At 34.6% G+C, this 26,231-nt stretch overlaps 1 protein-coding gene across 1 annotated transcript; it reads right to left on the reverse strand.

Annotated features, from left to right (window-relative positions):
* Nucleotides 1-1,862: 1,862 nt before the first annotated feature.
* Nucleotides 1,863-20,457, reverse strand: TYRP1 (tyrosinase related protein 1). Its single transcript, XM_050760727.1, has 8 exons — nucleotides 20,364-20,457; nucleotides 19,476-19,945; nucleotides 17,999-18,321; nucleotides 15,191-15,395; nucleotides 11,100-11,267; nucleotides 8,844-9,023; nucleotides 3,966-4,112; nucleotides 1,863-3,133 (listed from the first exon to the last, which is right to left on the reverse strand). Exons 2-8 carry the CDS (start codon nucleotides 19,858-19,860, stop codon nucleotides 2,928-2,930), a joined length of 1,614 nt encoding a protein of 537 aa, XP_050616684.1. The 5' UTR covers nucleotides 19,861-19,945; nucleotides 20,364-20,457; the 3' UTR covers nucleotides 1,863-2,927.
* Between the last annotated feature and the right edge of the window lie 5,774 nt (nucleotides 20,458-26,231).

Genomic DNA, 26,231 nt, shown 5'->3' on the forward strand with positions numbered 1-26,231 from the left:
ATATTGTTTTTTCATCGTTGTGAATTTCCCACTTTCTTGCACTATTGATTTCTAATTTTACTCAATTGTGACCTTAAAAGATCTTTGAAATGACTTTTATCTTTTTAATTTTGGGGGACTTGTTTTGAGGCCTAACATAATTTATCCTGTGTATGTTCCACATGTGTTTGAGAAGAACATGTTGCTGAAGTATAAGAATATTCTGCTGCTGTTGAGTGGTATGTAATGTATAAGTTCCTGAAGTCCAATTGGTGTACAGTGTTGTTCAAGTACTCTCTTTCCTTATGGATCTCCTACCTGGATGTTTTGTACATTAATGAAAGTGGAATATTGGATTCTACTACTAGTATTGTATTGCTATCAATTTCTCTTTTCAGATCTATCAATATTTGCTTTGTATATTTAAGTGCTCTAATATTTAATATGTATATACTTATAATTATTATATCTTGTTAAATTGATCCTTTAATTATTACATAATGAACTTCACCTCTAGAGACAGTTTTTCACTTTGTCTATTTTGTGTGGTAGGATAGCCTCCCCTGTTGTCTTTTTTTTTTTTTTTCACCATTTTCAGAATATCCTTTTCCATTCCTTTACTTCCAGCCTATATGTATTTTTAAATCTAAAGTGAATATCATAGACAGCAAGTCACTGGATCATGTTTTTTGATTCATTCAGCTACTATAAGCATTCTAATTTTGGATATTAAGCCATTTACATTAAAATAATTGCTGATTGGTGAGGACTTACTAACTGCCATTTTGTTAATAGTTTTCTGTTTTGCTCTTGTTTTAATCCTCTCTCACATTGTTTAATCTCTCTTCCATTGTTAACTGATGTTTTTGTAATGATTTACTCAAAGTTATATTTATATTATACTTATAACTTTAATATTATATTTATAATATAAGCTGCATTTATTATATTTATAGATGTGTACAACTTTATCTTATAATTATGATTATTTAGAATTGATGTTTTGAAACAAGACTTCTTTCTCTCTCCCACAATCTATTCCATATTAACTAGTTTCTTAGCTTTTAACCATTCCAAATTGTTTCTCTTCAACACTATTTGTGAACAGCACCATCACTACTATATTTATAAATATACAGCTTGATTATGACTCTCCCTGTTTCCTAGTTCCCATGGAATTAATTCCAATTATTAATAATTGCATATAGGACACTCTGGTTTCATTTCCAATTTGTCTTTTTACTCCCCTCCATAAAAACTATGCTTTAACCATACTGACCTATTTTATATTTTCAAAAGTTCCATGCTCTTTTAAACTTCTGTGCCCTTGTCCATACTGTCACTTTTGAATAAAATGCCCTTCTCTGCTTTTATATTTGGTAAATCCATTGGCATTCCTTGAAGCACAAGTCAAATATGACCTTCTCAATTTTACAATTCTTATTTTCTTCTCTCCAAATCTGTAGTGCCTTTAAATCTTTGACATCTAGTATATGCTTAATAAATGTTTCTGAAATGAGTAATTAGTAAATCTACAAAAATATAAAGTGAGGTATTTAGTTTCATTGATGTTCTATATAAAAAGGCATCTTACATTATGCAATGATTTATTTGAAAAGCTGTGAGTATACTGTATTTTAACAAATTGCAATGTATTCCAGGAGAATAAATTGAGTAATGCTAGTGTAAAATATCCTATTGTTATATGCATGCTCTTTGATATATTTTATTTGTTTATCTTGTGTATATATAGCCTTAATATTGCTGAATATAGGAAAACCAACTAACCAATCAGGGATACATAACTTCAACTTGTTTCTGTTTGTAGAATTTAGAATCTCAGTTTAGCCATTTTCTATAGTGTATGATTACTATTGTTACTATTTATTTTTACTGATTTTAATTAAAATGTTCACTTATGACCACCTTATACAATTCTTTGGAAGACTGTGTCATAGCACAAGATCAAAAAGATAAAATATATTTCATGTTAGAAGAGAAGGGGAAAATAGCATTCACATAGAACTAGATAAAAAAGAAGACCAGTGAAATAATACGTTAATATTTTACTTGGAAAATACATAAAAGGCTGATAAATGATAAGAGAATGCTATTTAAATTAAGCACAGTGATTGGAATAGTATTTATAGAGCAGTATAAAACATGTTCTCCATATGCTTTCTTCATGGACCTCTAAGATGTTAGAAGAGAAATTAGTAGGTGAAATGTATAGATAGGTAGTTCCTTTTTCAGTGAATTGAGTGGCAGGAAAACACAGTGGCAAACAAAGGCAATATCCACTGTTGCTTAAGAAAGCAAAGATATTCCCTCTCCAAAGCTTGACAAAGATGGTGATTTTGTTGTAGCCTTGAACCTGAGACTAAATAGTATATGTTGACTAAATAATATATTTGATTGGTCTTCAAATTGGAACATTAATTTGAAAAGTTTAATCAAAATTTCATTTGTTTATAACTACATATAATTTGCTTTAATTAATAACTGTGTTTTTCTTTAAATCTGTTGACAAATATCCATGAATGGAAATGTGTTTATGTTTTAACATTTTAGAAATGCCCATTCATGTATTTTAAGTGGACATTCACTATCAAACATTATTTTCCTTTACACGTAAACAAAGCATAGTAGCTTACTTATATCTTCACATACTTAACTTTTAAATCATGCCAAAGATCTTCACACTATCCTTAAATATCATGGAGTTAGTGCCACTCACCATTTTAAATAGAACTGAAAATTAAAACCCATTGAAACGATTCTGAAAGAGTCTTCCCAGCTTTGAAAATTATGCCTGGATCTTTAATTCTAACATATGCTTGTATTAGAAAGAAGGTAACAAAGTGAAAGAAGATACAGTTAACAACTCAATCTATTACATTCAACCAGGTAGTTTTGTGATACTAATTCATAAGACAGTAGGGCAACTATTAGACCACAGACTGATTAGGATTTCGGAGTTTTTCATATTCTTCAGCATAGTGTTGATATTGATCAGTGAGGAGAGGCTGGTTAGCTTCATCCATATTGCGTCTGGCACGAATCAGACAAGAAGCAGTCCCAAAAATCAACGCAACCAGTAACAAAGCGGCAACTACTGCTATGGCAATTATCTCAGGTACACTAAACTCCCGACCTATTTGGAAAGGAAGATAAAAATAAAAAGATAAATATTACAATAGTTATCACCAAAAATTGGACACCTGAAATTTAGGTAGAAATGTCTATTTTAATAGAAATCCTCATATTTAATTTATAATGGTCACATGGCCTTGAAGCCACTTCCTGATTTCTTTTAATGAGTGGACCCTATTGGGATAGTCATTGTTATTTCCATTTCATTTTGTGAAAGTGAGAGAATGATGACTCAAAGAGTTTGAGTCACTTGCCTATGTCACGTGGTTAGTAAGAAGTAAAGTTGGCTTTGGAGCCTGAGTATTTTAGAGTATAAGTCTTGTACTTTTCCACTATGCCCTACTGCCTTTGTTGGGGAAAGATTTAAACAAGAAGTTTTTGGTTTTCAAAATCTCAGAAAAACACTGAAGAGTATCCCACTCCCTTTTCCTTTAAGATAGATAAATGCAGGCAATATGGTATAGTAGAAGAATTGGGGCATATTCCATGGGCCTAAGCTCAAACTCATTCTCTTCCCTTATTAGAAATGTGAATCTGTAAATAGCTAACCTATTTAAGCCTCAGCTTCCTTATTTGTAAAATGAAGATTTTCATACTCACCCCAAAGCACTGTGAGGATTAAATAAGATAGGGTGCTGTACAATAAGATCAGTGTCAGCTTAGTGTGGACTCTCAACAAATATCAAGTTCCCTCCCTTATCCTCAAATAAAAATACAAATGAAAGTTTCTAAGTCCAAATGGAAAACATAGCTTCAGAACACTGTGATTACTTTAAAGACAACATATTTACTTTTGGAAATTATCACAGTAAAAATACACTTTCAATACTTACTTGGCCATTGAACTTCATAAGTGTATCCCAGGTTGTCTGGAGCAGTAACAAACATTTCTGTGTTGGTGACTGGGGGCCAGAATGGCACCATGTTGTATTGTCTATTATGTCCAATAGGGGCATTTTCCAATGGAAATGTAGATATATCTAAATTATTCCAAAAACAACTTGTTAATAAACATAATAAAATTAATATTCATATCATTATTGAGTTCTAAAGGGATCCAATATTCAAGGAGAACATGAAAAAATTTTATTGTTATTTTACACTGAATAAAGATAAGAATTTTCACTACAGCATGATGGGAAATTACATAAAACAGAAAATGCTTTGAATACAGTACCAATATACCACTTAATAAAAAAAGAGAGTTTAAAAGCAGGGGAGTTTTAGTATTTCATCATCTATAATGATGTTGAACAGTTTTTAAAAATTACATAAAGCAATTTGAATAAGGTATTAAATGTGTTTTTCAAAGCCAAAGAAAACATAAACCTGTAATTTGCTGTGGCATCAGCTGTAATTTAAAATTTGAGATACGGCATATCTATTAGAGGTTGTGCTTGTTTATGAATATTTCTGCTCAATATTTTTTATTTTGTCTGTTTACTTTTAGAGAAATCAATATTAGCTTTATTCCTAGGGCTTTACTCTGTTAGCAAAAAATGCTTAAAATTTTGAATCAAGGTCCTGGAATCCTATTCACTTCCTGATACCTCATGAATATAAACTATGGCTATTTATATTATTAATGAGTTTCTATCATCAGGAATAAAAAGAATGAAATTTTTTTGTGGCAAAAGATGTTTGTTTCTCTTTTTTTTGTTCTATATTTATGTTGGTACAATTAAACACCAAATAGAATGCCACACACACACACACAAAAGAGTTAGAAGTGGGATTGGGCAGACACCAATGGGAACATAAGTCAGTATTAAGAGGTACGGCCTTTAAGAGGTGATTGAATTATGAGAATTCAGCCCTAATGAATAGATTAATCCATTCATGGATTCATGGGTTAATGGGTTATCATGGGAGAAGAACTGGTAACTTTATTAAGGGAGAGGGAGACACTTAAGCTAAGATACTCAGCCTCTGGACTATGTGGCACCCTGGGCTGACTCAGGGTCTCTGCAGAAAGTCCCCACCAGTAAGGCTTTCACAGATGTGGGCCCTCAACTTTGGATTTCTCAGCCTTCATAACTATAATAAATAAATTCAGTTTCTTAATTAATTACTTGGTTTCAGGGATTCTGTTATAAGCAACAGAAAACAAACTAAGACAGCTATCTAAGTATTAGATTTTCTCTTTGCTTGTAGATATAATACCTTGACAGGTACAGTGATTCCGTGAATCACAGAAGGGTGTTTCAGCATCTGGATTGAAGAAAAATTTATCATAGAAATGCCAAGTAGTGTTGATATTTTTGTGACTTTAAATTTACTATGTATTAAAGCTAATTAAATATTTATCTGTTAAAATCCACTGAGTACCTACTAATGCCAGATGCTGGTCTAGGCACTTAGGCTGTGGCATTGAAAAAAAGAGACAATATTTCTACTCTCAAATAATTCACATTCTAATGTATTATAAATTCATTGTTTATTAGCATTAGGTATTAAGATAATTTAGAAAACTTTTTAATTCCCCATTTTAGTTTTCTGCTTAACTCTGATTTGACCAGCCTCAATCCAGTTCAGCTTCAGCTGTGTGGTAAAGTTTTGTCCATTAAAATGAGGGGAGAAATAATAGTAAAAATAACAATAGCAATTGGATTGTCCTGTAATTTCCCTATGCAAGATCCTCCATGGCCCCCTATCTCTCTTAGAGTTAATCCCAGTATCCTTCAGGCTCTGCCTCCTGTGATCCCTTTTACCTTACTATCTCTCACCATTCTCTCCCCAGACCCCACTCTACTCCAGCCACAGTTGGCTCCCTGTTCCTTTGTCTTAGGACATTCTTCCATATATCTACACAGTACTTCCTTTCCCATTTCCTGATTTTATTTGTCTATAGAGACTTCCACCATCTAATATGCTGTATTTACATATGGTTATTGTCAATTTTATTAACAGGAATAAAAGTTTCAGGAAGAAAATTTGTTGGTGGATTTTTGTATACTATCATATTTCTGGTACCTTGAATACTGACCAGGAAATAGTAGATTTGAAAATAATATATATGAAAAGATTTAAGTGTATGTGTGATTACTTCATTTCTCTCGCAGCTCAAAAAGTAAAGTAGTGATTACTCTTGGAAATGTATAAACTGCTTCTTCTGAAAATACACTGAACTTCTGGGCTGCTATATTTAAAACTTACCTCATATAATTCTTAGTCGAAATAAAAGAGAAAGAATTGAATTGAATGTGTACATAGATCAGAAATATTAGTAAATAGAAATTAACATGGTAGTAACTAGAGTTTGGATGCTCTTAATTGTACTATTTCATGTCTAACGAGAGGAATCTGTAATGGACATTACTACTTGAATGACTCTACTTTTCTTTATTTGTAAAGTGTAATTTTTTTTCCATTCTGAGCCTAATAATTCTATTATTCTGCAATTTGTAAAGAGCTTTCTGTATTTGTAAAAACCTTTCAATCATTTTGAAAAAGAATTCCATCCCTCCACTCCTAGACTTATTTTAAACAAGACTTCTGCTTTATAGAGAGTTTATAAAATTTTGTAATCTTTCTAAATTTTCTTTCTCTTCTTTACAGTTGTTTTATGACACTGCTTTCTAAAAGGTATTTGCAGGTACAAGGAATATTTAAGAAGGAGGCCAATTGTTTCAGCTTAGCTTTCATGCAATTTGGAGTGTTTACATTGACCTATCCTATAATTTTATGGCCACATTTTATCAGCAATGTGCTGCAGGATAGTTTCCTATTTTTCATTTATGGTACTTCTCTTCCCACTACAATTCAAGTTATTGAGAAATCTTATGCTATATATTGCAAAGAAAGAAAATGTCAGAAAAAAATGTTCAAAAGGTGTTTTTCTGGTTCATCAGTGACCTTTAGGTTAAAATCTGGAAAACCTTTAACAACTTGCTATGAATGTGAAATAATTATATTTTCAGCCAAGATACACAAGGCGAAGGAATATCTTTCCTTTCTTTCAAAGGTGAAAGAAAACTCCATTTAAGAGATTTGCTAGGTTACTGAATAGTCTCCGTTTCCTCTGAAAAGTTTACTAACACCCAAGGCATTGTGAATAACTGAATAAATACAACTTGAACATTGCCATATGGTTCCCAGAAGTGCATGTTTAACAAAAGTTGGTTTTGTTAATTCCTAAACCTATTAATTCGAGTTTACTCATTACTGTAATAAAAGGAATCTAGTTAAGCAAACATAAAGTGGTCATCATGACTGTAAAACAAAGAGGAGGGTGTTGTTTTTGTAGTTTGTAAAATGAACACTTTGGAAAGATTTGTTAAAGGTGTATGGCTAAATATTTGCCCTCATATCGTATTTCAAAAGTCACTCATTTATTGTTTCACTTTTTAAAAAAGCTGACAGTGTAAATTATAGATAATTAATTATGGTTGCCATTACGTATATAAATACACATGAAAAATGAGATGAAACTCCAATAACTGAATTCACAACTGATTGAAAACTGAACCAATATTTATGTGTAGGTTGTTTCCCTTCCCTCCCCTCCCCTCCCCTCCCCTCCCCTCCGCTCCCCTCCCCTCTTCTTTCTTTTCTTTTCTTCTTTTCTTTTCAGATCAAGTCTGTCTCTGTCAGCCAGGCTGGAGTGCAGTGGTGTGATCTTGGCTAACTGCAACCTCTACCTCCTGGGGTCAAGTGATTCTCCTGCCTCAGCCTCTCCAGTAGCTGGGATTACAGATGCCCACCACCATGCCTGGCTAATTTTTGTGATTTTAGTAGATACAGGGTTTCACTATGTTGACCAGGCTGGTCTCAAACTCTTGGGCTCAAGTGATCCTCCTGCCTTGGCCTCCCAATGTGCTGGGATTACAGGCTTATGTGTAAGTTGTTTCTTGAATAATTTTTGATGGAACAAACTATTTTCATCAATTTCATCAATTAATGGTCCTAATTAGGTTGAATTAGAGGACTTTACTGCACACATATACACACAGAAATGTAAGCATGCCTAATGGATACATAAATCAATAGGTAGTTAAGCTACAATATCATGTTCATGTGTGTGATGAACTAAAGGCACAGAAGCCAAAATTGAGAATGCTTTCAACATATGAAAATTTGTGATGTTTTAACCAGTGGAAGCACTTTTATTGTTTGAAAAATAATGCTAAGCTCTCAGCTGTATAGGAAGGCAGAGAAGGAGGCATTTTAAATAATATTTTAAAGAATGCATTGAAATGAACTTAAAAGAGATTTCCTGTAGTGTGATATAAAAGCCAACGTTAACTTTTCAAGTGGAACAAAATTTCTATTTGTGAGAGGCCATTAAGCAATAAAAATAAGAACTGTGGATTATGGATATACAATTTTTAGTCTTTTGGGATATCAAAGAAGAGCTCTATAAGGTTTTCTTCATTTATATTTAAAAGTAATTAGAATTTATGTTGGAAGATGAGGGTGAGAAAAATTTGTAAAACATAGTAGCATTTTTTTCATAGCAAAAATTAGGAGAGGTGATTTGGTTAGTCCTAGCAAGTGGTTAAAAATATCATCCTATAATAACTATTTGGAGAGACTTCTTGCCTGCATTTTCAAAGTAGAATTGAATGTCTGGAAGTGACTTGATATTACAGCTATGTTATCCTTATTTTGAATGTGTTTTTATGTACTGAGTGCCCAGCTTAAACTGATAACTATGCCATCTAAACAGTCCGCTTGGCTGACCATGCAAAAGGCATATGAAAATGTCTTACCAGCATTGTATCTCCTCAGCCATTCATCAAAGACTGCATCCGTGAAAGTGTGCAGGAGGACAAAAATAGGATCATTCGGAGACAAATGGGTTTGTCCCCCTGTTCCATTCAGGAATAGATGAGCCAAATTGTGAAGGCTTCGAACAGCAGGGTCATACTTTCCTGTGGGATCACTGTAACCTAGACACATAATAAGGAGGAGAATTGTAAAACTATTGAACATATTTTACTTTTCCAGTTAATAGTAATGGTTATATTGGGAAACAATTTTTCCAAGGCTTGTCAGGCCAGTTTTTGCCTTAATATAATAGCACTGCTTCTCTGTACCTATGGTTGGTGATATTTGTTTGCTATACCCAGAGCTAGATTGGTTTTATGCTAGTGGCATGACATTCTAAATGTAGCCTCCAGGTTAAAAATAATGACCTGCAAAGGATACCAGTCAAAATATATAGACACTCTATTTGACAAGGCAGACATTGTTCTACATGGAAATAAAGATAGTGAAAAACCCTCCAGTTTCTACTAAAAACTGCTGACACAATTTGGAGAAGAATGCTCTGATTGTTTTGGAACTTAAGTTGCCAGATGTTACTTCAGCCTCCTACCTTACCTTTGAATGACTGTCAGCATGTTTATTTTTGGAAAACTACTTTATTTTTTATGGGGAAGCTACAATTTCTCAGGGCTTTCTTACCATCTTTGTGCTAGTTTTAAACACTGAGAAAACCTACTGTCAAAACATTTATACAGCTTTTGATAAATATCTCAATTCCATATATATACACACACACACACATATATACATATATACATATATATATTCCATATATAAGGGAGAAAACAAGGATAGGTATAGGACAGGTCATAAATAAAAATGGAGGGTCTATGATGTAGGATGTCTACTTGGCTGGAAGGACCAGAGGTTTGAGATCAGGGAATGGTTGTGTATTATAAAATGAAATCAGACTTTAAAATACATTAACCAGTTCTCTCTTCATCTAAGATGAATTGTATAGTTGTAGCCACTTATTTAGTCACCTATGCATTTTTTCAAGCACCCATTCCACTATTATTTGACTCAAAAACATTTAAAGATTGCCTGTGATATATATGGAAGGTGGCTTGTCACTAGTCTTTTTATACGTTTTGTCAGGAAATAAGTATAATTGTCTTCTGATTGGGCATTAAGAAGACACAATCTGCACATTTAAAAAAAAATCAGTGCTGATGGCCTTAGTTTACAGATTAGCCAAAATGTAGTGATTTTTTATTGAATCATATTCAAATCAGTGCATTTGGGTAGTTATTAAAATAATCAAAAATAGGTTAAAATGGCATATAATTTTGAGACTAAAAGGTGAGAGAATTAAAAATAATTATTAGATTTATATACCAAGTATCTCTGATCATACGACAGAGAAATCTATTTGCATTTTTGGGGAGATGGGATGCATTAGACGTGGACAATGCTATACTGAAGGTAAAATTTAACAATAACAAGTTTATAATAAGATAAAAGTAATTATATTCTTTTGAAGACTTTACATATATATATATCAAGCATCATTTGGAGGTATCAAAATGTATTATATAAAGACACTGGATTTTGAAAATTTGAATTTGAACCTATGCTCTGTTAGTAACTAGCTGAATATCTTGTGATAATAATTTTATCTCTTTATACCTCACTTTCCTCAGCTTTAAAATATTTTGTGTGAAATAAGGAAAACCAAGTTAAGCATCAGTAGATGCTAATTCGAATTTGTATAGACTTTTGAAAAAAGTTACAGGTTAATACTGACCTAAATAACACATATGCACAAGCAAGGCTTTACTCAGTGTCAACTAATTGTTTGGAATGATTTTATTATTTCTCTCATTTAAAAAAAAAGTAAACTAATTTAATACACTGTCAACGTCTTGAATATTGTTTGCCAATGCTAGACCTTGATATAGTTACACATATTGATCAGCTAGCTACCAGAAATTTGAATTTAAATTGTTTTTGAGTGTTTAAGAAATTGGAGCATGATTTCCAAGGTCTTCTCCCATAATGAAAAGAGCTTCATGGTTGGACTCTTCTCTTTAAGAAAGTTCCTTTTTCGAGCAGGTGTATCATAATAGACAACCTCATTCACATAAACGCACAGGATTAATATACTATTCAAAGCCTTCTCGAAGAAACTTGCTTTTGAATAATTCAGTTTACTCTGATAGCTAGATCTTTTCAAAGTACTGATTTCATTTACTTGCCTTCCACTGTGTTTCTGAAACTGTTTGTAGAGTTGGAATAAAAAGGAGGTGTGTCAAATAAACCAACTTCCAAGCACTGAGCGACATCCTGTGGTTCAGGAAGACGTTGCACCATTGGTCTGGCCACATTTCCAGCTGGATTTCTCCTAATTGGCCCGCTCTCAGTGCCTGCAGAAAAAAATGGGGTGTGCAAACATTTACACAATGTTTGGATGTCTTATTATTGCTCTTTAAAACTTTATACATAGCATGAATATGAAATATAGGATTTCCTTGGTAGAAAACAAAATTTAAAAATGCATACTTGGTAGCATTAAAGTGAGAAAATCTAAGTAATCATGTCCCACTTCTTTGAATCGAGTAGATACGTGATACATAAATGTATCTGAAGGAAAAAAAACAATCACACTAACAGATACAGGTCTTGACATTTGCTAAACCAATATATGCTTCTTTCACAAGAATGTATTAAAATGAAAATTCCATGGAAAATTGAATCTTGCCAAAATAATCCCATAAACCTAAGTTCTACACTAAAATCTATATGTCACACATATGTGATATTTTGTATGCAAATGCTGCCTATTTAAACCTTCAGAGAAATAAGGAAAAAAAAACCTTCTATTTCTTTGGAAAGTGATACATATTTCAACCAACACACATTTTTCAACTTTTTCAGCAATTAATGTGAGAAATAATGAAACTTTGTGAATGGCAGTAACAAACAGACAAAGAACTGTGATACTAGGGATAGATAATATGATAGGAGCCTTAAAGAAGAGAGATGGAGGGAGGGAGCGGGGAAAGAGAGAGATCCTGCCCATTCAGATCTCCAGAAAAGCTTTATAAAGATAGATTTACAAAGAGCCCCATAGGATTAAGAAAAGTTTTCATAGGTGAAATAAAAGAAATTTTACAAGACAAACATTTTAGGTAGAGAAAATGGTAAGAGATGATACACATTCTTCTGTCTATAACAAAATCCCCTATCTATAACAGAAAACGTGTGTATCCCACAGACTTAGCACAGTACCTGGCATTTAATAGGTGCTGAAGAGTTGTTTGGTGCCTGTCATTATATGGAAAATATCATGTTAGCTGTAAAAAAAAAAAGGGGGGGGGCCTGTTTGGGAAATAGTTTGCCTGGAGTATGTGCCAGGAGAGTAGTGGACTGTAGGAAAGAAAAGAAGCTAGACCAGAGCTATATTGTGAAAAAAAAAAAAAATCAAGTATAAAGATAAGAAAGTTATGTGTAATTTATTAGGAAGTGGAGAGAAGTCAAAACCTTACATGGGTGGGAGGAGAGGTGACTGGTTAGGAGAACTTTGCATCATTCTGTCCCAGTGGTCTCCAAAAGGAATTTATGTGCCATAGAGGGATAGCAAAATAATCCACTAATCTGGGGAGCGATAATATTACAATTTCAACTCCTATTCCTTTTCTTTCATTCAGAAAGCTTCCCATGTTCTATGCTTTATAATTAACATAATAATCAGGACCTGTTAAGTTAGCATAATAAAATTTACATAATATGTAACTAAAACATATGCCTCAGTTGGGATTGGAAACTATTTATTGAGTGTACATGATCACCAAAAACTTTCAGCATCGCTAGCTAAACTATCAATTCAAGCTGATGTTTTGGGAATTGCTGCTCAGGAAGCTATCAATAAATCCCAAGAAACAAATATTAATTACTTAAGTTTCAAAGCATTACATTCCGATTTGCCCTCATAGAGTTCCATAGTAGAAAATGCTGATAGTAAAGAAACTAGTTTAAATAAAAAATAAACCATTTTATTTTTTATTCCAGTGATTCTTAAATTTGTTTGCATATGGACAACCTCTGCCATTGCACCTAACATCCTATGGACCAAAGTCCTTTGAAATTTCCACATAAAAATAAATGGAAAGTTGCATATGTCTGAAGAAGAAAATACATTTGAGAAGTATTGTGAATAAAGAACAGTGTTTTTGTATGTTGATTCAAGGATGGTATTTTGGTGGCTGGAAGAATGTTAGCTGCAATAAAATAATTAACTATTTTCAATCCACCAAGTTTGGTTCATTAATTTTGAATATTGGAGAAATACTATGCAACAAGCTTGTGAAGACAGGGGTATGGAATACTTAAGGAAGGTTTTATCTAAAGTTGGAAACGTGTGGGTCTCCAGTAAAAGATGATGAATGGAACTACAGAAATGGACAAGATCATTTAAGAAGAAAGGTTATAGAAGAGATAATTGTTATGAAGACTAAATAGGATATTATATCAATGCATTTCATACCACATCAGATACATAATATTTGTTCAATACAATGATAATTTTTCCCTTTCCTTTGCCTTATAAATAAAATGTCTGCTGTTTATCTCTTGCAGTGAGACAAGGGATAAGCTTAAAATTTTTTTTAACCTAAAATATTCTTCGATTTGTCATGAGACTATGTGTCTGAGTTAGGAGACTTGTTATATTAATTGACAACACAAATTATGATGAAAAGAAAATCTCTCCTTCTTTCTTCCCCCTCCTGTGCTATGATTGTATTTACTCATTTAAACTGTGTTTTATTTTGGTATCTAATCATCAGGGTGATTGGGAAATGTCTAGAAAACTCTCAGGCAGGCCGGGTGCGTTGGCTCACGCCTGTAATCCCAGCACTTTGGGAGGCCGAGGCGGGCGGATCACAAGGTCAGGAGATCGAGACCACGGTGAAAATCCGTCGCTACTAAAAATACAAAAAATTAGCCGGGCGCGGTGGCGGGGGCGCCTGTAGTCCCAGCTACTCGGGAGGCTGAGGCAGGAGAATGGAGTGAACCCGGGAGGCGGAGTTTGCAGTGAGCTGAGATCCGGCCACTGCACTCTGCCTGGGGGACAGAGCGAGACTCCGTCTCAAGAAAAAAAAAAAAAGAGAGAGAGAGAACTCTCAGACCAAAATACAATGGCCTGGTCAGAAAAAGAATAAATGCTTTGGTATCTGCAGACATCCTGATCCTCAATTTCATTTCCCTGCCACAAGGTGGGACCATGTATTCAGCATACCAAACAAATACAAATTTATTCTAAGTTTTAAACTTCTACAGAGGAGATGTTCATATATTATCACTTCTCTTATTCCTATACACTGCTAAATAATCTAATGGTGAAAATATATATCTAATTCTTCTTGATTTATTTAGAGTATTCCTTATTTATGTTCATAAAATAATTTAATGTTTGATGAATACAATAATATATGTAGAATAAATATGTTGTGACTATAATAATAAAACAACTTCACATAACTCTTATTTTTATATTGAACAACAATCAAGAGAGCCATACATGCCTGAAAACGAAAAATAAGATGAGGTAGGGGGTGTCTAATAATTAAACCTCGTGTTACTAGCACAGGCACAAATAATAATATGATCCAAGGAAGAGAACGGAAAGCTCAGGAAGAGATCTACATGGGGCAGAAATTTGACCTGTGACAGAGGTGGCATTCAGATCACTGGAGAAAGATGCTGGGACAATTGGTTAGGCATTCTCTTATTGTGTTCACTTCGGAAGAGCTGGAAAGAAGCTAGGAGGCAGACATCAGTACCATATCCTCCTTTTCTAAAAACTATCTCCCACATCACCTTTTGTTTTCTAACTTTATAACTGCAAGCATACATTTGGTTTGTTTATTTTCTTTTTTTTCTTCCCAGGGCATTTCCAACTTTTTGCCTATTTTTCACATTTTCTTAGGAAACATTTTCTGTGAAATTCCAACACAAGACACATGACTACTAAGTAGTGCTAAGAAAACTAAGAGGATTAGTGTATACAACTAGACATTTCCAAAATAAGAAAGCTAGAAAGACATTGACCAAATTACTCAAGAAAGGCAGTGCAAAAATGTGTTGTCGCTTTCTGTTTCCCCTGCAGCAACTTACACGCTGCCTTAAACATTCTAGGTGCTTAATGAATGCCTGGTACATTGTTTGTCTATAATAAAAGTAGATTTTAGTCTGAATTCTCTAGTAGAATGAAGGGTCTTCCAGGCAACATACTTAATCCCTTTATCTAAAAAGAAATTCTGACTCCAAGCTATCATTTGCAACTTACTGTTACAAAGTGTTCCCAGGGTATCATAATCTTCCAAGGAGTCACAGACCACTCGCCATTGAGAAAAGACAGAGTTTGGGCTTATTAGAGTGGAATCAAAGTTGCTTCTGGATCCCATCAAGTCATCCGTGCAGATATCACAGACATTTTTCCCCGTCGCAAAATTCCAGTAAGGAAGGGAGAAAGAAGGCTCTTGCAACATTTCCTAGATCACAGAAACTACATTAATATTCTCTGCTTCTGTTTATAATTCTTCCTTTCTGTTTGGTCTACTCTCTGACAGCCTATTTCTATTAGCTCTCTTTAGACAATAAGGTACTGGTTAGTATATCAGTGGTGTCTGAGGGGCCCAGAGGAGTTAAAATCTTATTTAACAAAGCTGGTAATTTATTACAAGGTGTCATTTAGGCATTAGAGGGAATGAAACTCAACTTATTATGCAGACATTTCTGAAAATGATTTAGAGGGATAAAGGATCTTCTTTTTCTTTTTTAGGCAGGTAATTACATTTATATTGGTTATATAAAAATTATCAATAACAACATCCACTTATTGGCATTTCCACCTTTTCCATTTTCCTATCTTTAATTCAAGTATCATTAACTCTTAGTCTGCAGCCAGATCCAGCCTTAAAATATGTTTTGTGGAGTGCTAATTTCTGTTTTTAAATTTAATTTGAATGACTAGGCATTTAGATTCTGGTTTGGCCACAGGCCAATGGACTCTTTCACACTGAGCATGGAAGGTGTTTTATTTAGGAAACCCTGCCTTAGAATCCAAACTTTCAAGACTCAGGCTTCTGCCTAAATCTTACACTGATAAAAATGCTAAACAGAAGCTGGAGTAAATCTTTCTGCCCATTGTTTTTTAGATCAGTGACCTAGTTTCCATTCAGAGCTGATCTCACATTTTTAAAAATGCTGGCCTCAAGATCACATGCTTATTTCATTCGTGCTTTAAACCATACATTTCCTTGTTATTTCTCATTTCTTTGGGGCCTTGAGAAGTTCTATTTATGGTATGAGATTTAAATGTAGGGATCGCAATTGTTTTATCTTATCTCTCAAGCACTCAGTATATTTCTACTTTTTCACTTTAAATCCCTTCCTAGGAAGCATTTTCTTATCCTTGGGTGTTTTAGAGAGCCAAAAGCTTTCCAAGTTATCCTCAGTTATTGGTCTCCAGGGGTTGGTAGTCCTCCTTTAGAAGCCATCATTGTGGTTCACAAAAATTAGTGACAGCTTCCAAGGGATCATTAAGAATTGGTTTGTGGTTCAGCAACTGACATTTGGGAGCCAGAGCATATTCATGTGGCATTTCAACCATGAATTACATTTAAATTGTAATTTGTTGGATCCCTTGTGCTGTTGGGTTTTTAAAATGTAAGTCATAGAGGTTGAAGTTTACACAGGCAAAAGTGAAGCTTTCAGATACTTTCCACCTGCCCTTTCATTTTGGTGTGCCCATGAGAAAATGACTTGAAGGCATGAAGATCTGCAGTCAATTACAAATGACAGATTTATCTACTCATAATCTACTAAATGTCTCACTTGCAATCAGAGCTATAAAATATGATGTTCAGAGTATCAGATGAATTCATTTAATCACTCTCAAACTGCAAATGGATAGTGCACTTTCAAACGAATATTTTATCCTGTATTTTAGTGTATTAATTCTCTCTCTTCTAACCATTTACTTTTTCTCGGAATAATGCTGGCACAGCATTCTGCAAATTAATAAATGAATCTAAATACCTTTCCTGTCTTCAGATAGTTTTGGCTTAATTTGTATACTTTAACTTGAAAGGGGAGATTTGTTGCTGTTATTTCACATAGAAAACAGGTTTACTTTGTGGATTTCCTAGTTGATACCTAACAACTTAAAATTTTATTTTAAAATTTCAATATTTTTCTCAAGAAACAGACAAGTTGGTAAAAGAAATAAGAGTAAAGAATCTATGTAACTAGATGCTTTAATATGTTTGAAGCTTGTCTGCTTAGAAAATAAGCATGAAATAACTGCTTGAGTTGAGATTCACTTTGTGCCAAATAAAAAGCCAATGTCTTTTCACTAAAAATATTGCCTGACTGACAAAATTATTTTGGTATTTTTTGACTTTTTTTCAAATTTTATATATTTTAGTGGACAACATGGTGCTTTGATATAAATATACATAGTAAAGTGATTACTATAGTCAAGCAAATTAACATATCTGTCCTCTTACATAGTGATGTGATATTTTAATAGGTTTCTTCTGTAAGACTCAAAGGGTAGGGAACATGGAAAAATATAGTTCAATGAAAATATGAGAGTCTAAATGGAAAGGAATTTTTTTTTGTTATTTAAACCCTGTACCATGTTGGAAGGAATCATCACTGGAATGATGAGAGATGCATTTGGGACTGGAAAGATTGAGAAGTCTCTAACTCACATTATTTGACCAGGAGGAGGAATCTGCTTATATTTATTAGAGAAGGAAGACATGCAAATGAGATTCTTCTGTTTCAAATTTTATGAAAATCATGTTTTCAATTAAACTGCAAAATATTTTTAAACTTTTAATTCATTCCTTCAAATGTCTCATTTTGCTCATTATTGATATTCCTTTATTTTCACTTCACTAAGATAAAGATTAATTAATAAGTAACCAAAACAAGGAGAAAACAAAATGCCAAAGACAAGTTAGTAACATAAAATTGCTCTTTCATCAAATGTCCTGATGGTTCTGAAAACTAGTGAATTAAAATGTTTTACAAACAAGGCAACTTGTCTGTGAAGAGTCTGAAAACTGAAACGCTTCTTACATACCTGCATATCTTTCTCCAGACGCAGGAGGTGGTACCTGTGCCATGTGAGAAAAGCTGGTCCTTCATGAGAGAAATCCACTTCACCAAAGCTTTCCTGCCCTGCCCCAAGGAAAGTCTTCTTGACTGAGTAATAGTGTGTCCAAACAAAGTAGTTATAAATGGAAATGTTCTCAAATTGTGGTGTGTTGCCATCTGGCCCCAATATTTCTTCTGATCTCCTGGTGGCAATGACAAATAAAGGGTGAGTTGTGCGCTTTGCCATATCCAGGGCCCGGACAAAGTGGTTCTTTTCTTCTTTACTTAAGTCCAGAAGATTTCTCCTGACTTTCGGGATACAAAATTCAAGCATGAAAACATCTGCCTTGAGGGGATGGGTAGAGAAAGAGCATAATCATCTTGTAACACGCCACCACCCATTTATCCATCTGTTCAAATGTGTTTTAAATTATTTTATACTTTTAAAAATATCCTTAACTAAAACCCTTTCTTCAAACCTGCTTTCTCTCTCTTTCTTCCCTTTTCTCTCTCTCTCTTTTTCCTCTCTCCAATTTACTGCATGATTTCTATTACCTTTCTTTAATCTTACCTATGGATTTTATGTTTCTGTGACCTTGTCATGTTGATTTCTGCCCACTATTGGCATTTTTGTTGGAATTTTTTATCTTTTTACCATCATAAATCTTCCAAAATTAGGTGGTATAACATAGTAGTTAACACCAGAAAATTATTCTATGACTTTGGGCACATTTTTCCAAGCCTCAGTTTTTTTTTTTTAAATCATTAAAATGTGGATAAACATAATACCTGCTTTATAGAATTGAAAGTTCAAAGAGCACACACATAAAAAGCAATTAGCCCAAGGCCTAACTCATAGTAAAGACTCAATACATGTTCTGTTAAACCTTTAGTCTCCTATCTCACACATAGAACAAATCAAATATTGTTAGCTGTTACTGTTTAATGCTTTGTTATTTAATAGTATTTAGTCTGCAGGCCAAACTCTTCATCTCAAATGCCTGAATTTGATCATCATGGTAGGAAACTTCTTTAAGGGTCAGCAGGGGTAGCTGCAGAACTAAAATATAAGGGCCAGATAGATAGTTCTCAGCTGAGTTTCAGGTTTACTAAATATCAGCTGTGTGGGTTTGAACTTTCCGAACCTCATCTATGACAATTAACATGTTTACCTGAAGGAGTTACTGAATTGACTAGTCATAATACCTAACACAGTTCCTAGGATATGGTGGTTGCTCAACAATGTTTCAGGAGACAATATTGGTCAGAAGTTCTGAGCTTCAACTCCAACCCTTTACATTAAAGAAGTTTCTTAACCCTTCTAAGCCTCAGTTTCCTCAATTATAAAAAGAGGGTTGAGCTATATGATTTCCAGGTATTCTTGCAGCTCAAATGATTTAAGATTTTATTAAGAGCCTTGAGTCTCATGCAGGACTTGTGAACTCATTCATATCTCCACTTACCTACGAGAACCCTCTGGTCACAGGCAGCTCCTCTCCAGCCAGGACGGCACGTCCCACAGTTGTGTCCTGAGAAATTGCCATTGCAGTGACATGTCCTATTGAAGAAGCGCAAGGGCCAGACCTCCCGATCATCTCTGCCATCATGGGGATACCGAGGGCTGTGGGGTCGGGAATCTGCAGTCACTGCCTCGCATCTGCCCCTCCCTGATGATGAACCACAGCGGTCTGTCCCAGGCCCAGACATGGGGGACAGGTCTGGGCAACACATACCACTCCTCAAAGCCTCAACAGTGGCACACTCTCTTGGGAACTGAGCCCAGGCCTGCTGAAAAAGCAGCAGGGGGAAGAAGATATAGCCCAGAGAGAGGAGTTTAGGAGCACTCATTCTGCTTGAAGTAACAGTGCAAAACAAAGATCTGTTTCACAGCCCTTTGTGTAGAGAAGACTGAAGCACGTAGATGAAAATTCAGCTGAAAAAGAGTAAGTAAAATGAGATTATGCAAGTTTTCCTTGGTACTCAAAATGGTATGAACCCTTCCCAAACCACCTTCCAAATGGAATCCATATGGAAAATGACATTTCACACAAATAATAAAAATAGTAATTTACCTTTACAATTTGACATGTATAACACCCACATGTGTGATACCCACATAATTAAATTACCTGTCTTTGTCATTTTCTTTTCTTATATATATACTAGATATCAGTTATCAAAAGCATGAATTAGCAGGTCACCATCATTAATTACATTTAATTTAACCTTGGAGCTGAAGGAATAATTGGGAACAGATTTCCAGCAAGTTAATTTCTGTGATTTAAAGTCCCTTATACTAATGGAATTTTGGGAGGAGTCCACCCACTGCCCATAGGACTTCTTTCCAGTACCTTAAAATCCTGAAGGATGTCTCTGATGAACTTCTCTTAGAATTGAATGTTTTATATCTGCTTGAGTTTTTTGTCCTCTCACGTCAGAACTGTTAATTGCATGTGGATTGCTGCCTGATAGTTAATCCCAAATCTGCTCACCCAAACTAGGAGGGGCTAGTCTTTTTTTCCACCCTTTACTAATCCTTTTCACTTCAGTGAATGTTTCTGCCCTTTAAGGACTTGATCAGCACATGATTCCCTTCTTACTGATTTCCTTGTGATGCTTACAGTTTTAAGTAAAGGCCAGAAGCACTAATTTGGAATACAAGTCAGAGAAACCAGTGAGATTTGTTTGCATTGCAGAGATTTTGTTTTTTCCTTTCACAGTGTATCTTAGAGGCTGAAACAAGATGAACTACCTTTTCCTAATGATACAAAGGCCAGGCTAGTGTTTGTACCTGATAGTAGCTTTTGGTTCTTTTCTGTCTTGAAAACAGATGCTGCTGTTCTTACAATTTCTAGAGAGAATAATTGTAGTGGAAAAGGAATCAGGTACAGTTACACCACAGCACATGACATTTGCCCTCATGGTGCCTGTGGGTTTTGACGGGGAGTTGGGAACTTCAACTCCCTTACCTTCACTGGGGCTGGTGTCCATCTCTGTGGCAAAACATTACAGGGTCACTGCTACTTCTGTTGTTTAGAAGTTGCCTACTCAATGTCTTCTAGTTTCCTACTTTCTCTTCAAGTAGTCTTAAGCCGATGACACTAAGGGTAATAGATTCAGATTCCTGTATTTCAAGAGGAGTGTTCTCCTGAAGTTGAAAACTCATGTATATGAATTCAATCTTCAACTGTAAGCTTTAGTTTGGAATACATAATTGCTGTGCAAAGGTTATTAGAATTCAGGATCAGGGTTAGCTGTCATCAGCCATAAAATTGTCCAGAAAACTATCTAAAATAATTGAATGTAGGGTTACAAACACAAAGAACAACAAAGACCAATGGCACTAGGGGTAATAGATTCATATATTTCCAGAGGAATGTTCTTCTGGAGTTGAAAAGCCATGCATATAAAGTCAATTTGAAAATCTAATCTTTATTTGGAATACATAATAACTGTACAAAGATTATCATAATTCATGATCAGAGTTAGTTGTCTTATTTGACTCTAAGGCATCAAATTGTCCAGAAAATTATATAAAATAATTTGGTGTATGGTTACAAACAAAAAAGACAGCTAAAGATATATCTATAAATTAAGGTAAGAAAGAATAAAAGGAATTTCCTGTTCATTGTCCCTTGTCTATATCATCAATATGATTTATTACAATTACATCCAACTATGGTTATTAAGATATTTGTGAATCTAAAATGTTATTCTTTCCTTCTTGTTTGTCTGTTACTTATATGACAATCTACTAATGTATATACACATTAGGATATTTACTAAAATGCTTTATTAAACAGAAAAATTCTGGTGATAATTTAGCTCACATATATGGGGCAACTATTTTTCCTCTTGAATCTCTAGGCTAGAATAACAAAAAATGGTATCATTACTGTAGAAGTAATCTTCAGTGACCAGATTTTTTTCCCACTGGTACTATGTATCCAAAATATATCCAAGTTGTTGCATATAAAATACTGTATTTTACAGATTTTTCACAATGGCAGTTTGAAATATCATTATAAGAATATACCACATTATATTTACCCATTCTTCTCTTCAGAGATATTTGGATTATTTTCCATGATTTTTTTGTGTGTGTTATGAATAATGCATCTATAGTCTTTAAATGTTTTCTGGTGAACATATATGAGAATTTCTTAATGGTAGATATTTAGAAAGGGGATTGCTAGTCATGGAGTTTGTGAATATTTACGAAAGAATTCTAAACTGTTTTCCAAAGTAGTTATATCAGTTTACATTCCTGCCAGTAGTGTGTAAGATTTCTTATTGATTCATAAGCTTGCTAACACTTCATGTTAATAGATTTAATTGCCAATTATATGTATGTAAAATGATATTTCATTAATCTCAGTACCTAATACGATTTAATACGATTCTTGTGCTTTTATCCTTATTGTTTCCCTTACTGTTAAATGGTATTTTCATGTCTATTACCGATTTTTGTATTGTGTTTTTGTCTTCTTGATATGTAGAAGTTCCTTATATATTCTTAATTCTAGTCTTCCATTAGATAAATATATTGAAAATATCTTATTTCAATTCATGGCTTCATTTTTACATTCTTTATGTAGTCTTCTGATGAACAGTTCTTAATTTTCATGTCATTGTACCAAACTTTTAATTTATGGTTACTAGTTTTCATATTTTGCTTAAGAAATCCTTCCTCTCTCTGTTTGGCATGCTTTCCACTGATTGGTCCCCACCTTTCACCCGTTTTACATATACCTACTCTTTCCTAATTGAATTTCTACACTGTTGTGCCCTTTGAGTGGTGCCTTTGCTTTAAACTCTTTTGCATACTCACAAAGCAATCAGCATGCACTCCTCATCTTGTGCCTAAAAAGACCCCAGACTCAGTCAGTGGAGGGAGAGATGACCTGACTTCAGGGAAGATGACCTGCCCTTCCTGTCCCCACTCCAGTTCCCCTCTTTCCTCTCACTGAGAACTGTTTTCATTGCTCAGTAAAATTCTCCAGCTTCACCACCCTTCAATCACTCCTGTGACCTGATTCTTCTTGGACACTAGAGAAGAGCTCAGGACCCACCAAGTGCAGGTACCCAGAAAAGGCTGTCACACTGGTCCTCGCCTTTGCCAGCAGAGGGCAACTGCCCCATGTGATAAGGCAAGGGCCCAACTGAGCTGCTAACACACTGCCGTTTGTCAGACTGTGAACAGCAAAACTATAGGAACAGTGTAGACATCCCTGTCAGGGATGTTCAGATAGCCACGGGGGATAGCGCAGCACATGGGTGAGTATGGATAATTCCCACCATCTAGGCCCCCTGTTAACATGGTCAAAGCTACATTGACACCCATGAGAAGCACCCTGCTGAGGTCTTTTCCCTTCTTTCCAGATGGGTAACCAATCATCTTCACAGTCTATACCTCTCTTGAATTCCTCCTGAATCACTGAGCCTCCTTTGAAAAAACAAAACAAAACAAAACTTTCTTTCCTTTTTTTCCTCCTCTGTCTCCTCTTCACAGATGCATAATTGTGTCCCTATACCACAGCACACTCCCCTCACATGCATTGTTCAAACTGAGGAAAGTTAATTTCCCCAAATTTTGAACAACTTGGCTTAAAATTGAGCTGGTGGAAGGGAACCCAGAAGCTGGACATGCCAGCAATAAAGGTTTTATTTGTTTTGTTTTGTTTTGTTTTGTTTTCCAGTTGAACTTCTGGCCTCTCTCTCCCTGGGCAAACTGGCAAACGGAATAGTTAAGATCACTGTAAAGATTTGAAAAAAACTGGTTGAGTTCTCCATCTTCTTTTACATCCTTGGGAGTTTGACCTTGTAACCACATGACAATACTTTCTTTTGGTCTCTACTATTTTTAAATGGTGGCCTGGGTTCAATCCTGACTTAAAGAATGAGTACTTTCTGGTTAATATCTGTGACTTTCACCATTTGCTGATTCTCTTCCCCTCCCTAAACAACTTCTAGCTTCTTTCTTAAAAATTCCGTTCTCTGAGCTATCTTTAAAGATTCTAGATTTTGTAAAAACTGCTTACCACCTCTTTGAAAATACCTCATATATTTGCAGTTAAGCCATAACCTTAGTTAAGGCTTACTGGTTTCACCTGTGAGGTTACTTTTGGTAAAGTTAAAAAGCCAGAAATATTGACTGCTTGGCATGGCTAAAGTTAGGTAACAACGGATTTAAAACGAGTCTCTTGGTCTGGCATGGTGGCTCATGCCTCTAATCTCAGCAATGTGGGAGGCCGAGGTGGGCAAATCACTCAAGGTCAGGAGTTCAAGACCAGCCTGGCCAATGTAAAAAAAAAAAAAAAAGAGAGTCTCTTAAAGAATGCTATGGTTAACAATAGGCTTATTTAAAAGTGAATATCAAACTATAGGTATATTTGAAAGGCCTTTAAGTTTTTCTCTTCTTGGATCTTGTTTTTCTGGAAAATGATTTTTTTCTCAGTTGACTAAATTATTTTTCTCCATTTTGTCTTGCCACTGTTAGTGCACACACAAGAGGTCCTAGGATGACTCTGAGAGCATGAGACTCCTTGGGAAAAACAGAGAGAAGGTACCATGGACCTCATTTTTTGGGGGGGGTTTTGGGGGAAACACCTCTGTTTTTTTATGGCTCTCCCAGAATAAAAAACAGATAGATCCCTTTCAAAATCTGTTTTTGTCTTTCAGCTATGTCTGTTTATTAGGCCCTAGAAACTGCATGCTTTCCTAGCCCTGCTTCTTGAAAGGCTCCACACTGAGGCCAATAATCCAATTCAGAGATTGGCAGATTAAAAATCTTACAACTACTGGATCTTCTGTCTGTCTGTGTAATCATATATGTGTTACATGTGTGAACATAATCACTAAATTCAAAATTGTATATGGTTTTGCCATAAATTGAGCATTGAAATACCACAACAAAGTTTTCTTAATGCACCAGTATGCTCTTTAACAACAATTTGTGAAGGGTTATGAAAGGTTTACAAGAATCTCACCTCATGGTCAGACTGGTTAAGATTGTGTAGAATTATCTATCAGGTTTCATTAAAAATTGAGGTTGACATTAATAGTAGACTAATGCAAGGGTGAAATTTGGCTTTCTCTTTCTTGAGCAGGACTTTTACGTAATATTAAAGACAGATTGTTTGGAAAGCTAAATCTTCCCTCTTAATGAGTAAAGGTTTTTGCCTTCTTTTAAAATTTTTGAGTCATCATTTTGGCTAAAATAAATGACATGGTAATCTGGAATTCTATTCCATGATATCAAATGTTTTAAACCTTTAACATATTTGGTAGGCTTCTGAAAATCAAATTTCAGCCCCCAAATTTTCTTTGCTGACCCCTAACTTTTGGATGCTACAGAGGGCCCCTGGAGCATCCAAAAGAGAGGTAAACAGTATTATTTGACAAGCTTAGTTACATGGGATTACCAAAATTAAAAAAAGATGTAGTCTTCTTCAGGATATATTTTAGTGAATATTATTAATATATGTTCCAAAATTGTATGGGATTTCTGAAATCCTAATATCTGAGTACATGCTATCAATCATAATTACAGTTATTATGTTAAGTTATTGTAAACTACAGAAATAAGCAAGTTTCTTTGTCAATTGTGTTTTTGACTGTAACTACCCTGGATATTTTGTCTTTCACAGACAATTGTTCTCTTGCTTTGATCCTGTCCAAAAGATGTTTTATAATCAACTATAGGACTTTGACAGGTGCAACTTTCTGATATCTTTGGAGATTGTGACATTGGAATAGAAGAAAACATACACGACTCATGAAGAGCTGAAATGTTCATTACTATCAGGCTGAACAAGAGTTAACAAAATTGACTGAACTAATAAAAAACTAAAGTAATATTTTTAACTTTTTGTTTAAAACGTTGCTGATCCTTGTGTTGCTTTTCAGAGTCAAGGACCACTTTTATTTTGAGCCATTTACAACCTTTAATAATTGAGTAAGGTGTATTCCTGTGAACAACATTTGGAGCATATTCGTTTCTCTCTGCCTGGCTTCTCCAGAATTTGGAGACTGTTTGTGAATATTCTCAACCTATGGCAATACAGTTATTTGCATGAGTGCAATAAGAAACCATTTTGTTTTGCAACAGGACACAACTGGAGAAACTGTTTGTTTTACCAAGGCTTTGACTGGAAGGGTGTGTTTCCCTTTAAGGAATCAAGCTTAACTTGAAGAGCCAGTAAAAACACCTTGGAAAA

This window comes from Macaca thibetana, chromosome 15 (genome assembly GCF_024542745.1).
Source record: "Macaca thibetana thibetana isolate TM-01 chromosome 15, ASM2454274v1, whole genome shotgun sequence".
In the NCBI taxonomy this organism is placed as follows: Eukaryota; Metazoa; Chordata; class Mammalia; order Primates; family Cercopithecidae; genus Macaca; species Macaca thibetana.

Coding starts and splice junctions, on each gene's coding strand:
- TYRP1 (XM_050760727.1), bottom strand. CDS start 19,860: ATGAGTGCTCCTAAACTCCTCTCTCTGGGCTATATCTTCTTCCCCCTG. Junction 9,024..11,099: donor TTTCAGAAACACAGTGGAAG/GCAAGTAAATGA, acceptor TTATGTGTCTAG/GTTACAGTGATCCCACAGGA. Junction 3,134..3,965: donor TTATGAAGTTCAATGGCCAA/GTAAGTATTGAA, acceptor CTTTCCAAATAG/GTCGGGAGTTTAGTGTACCT.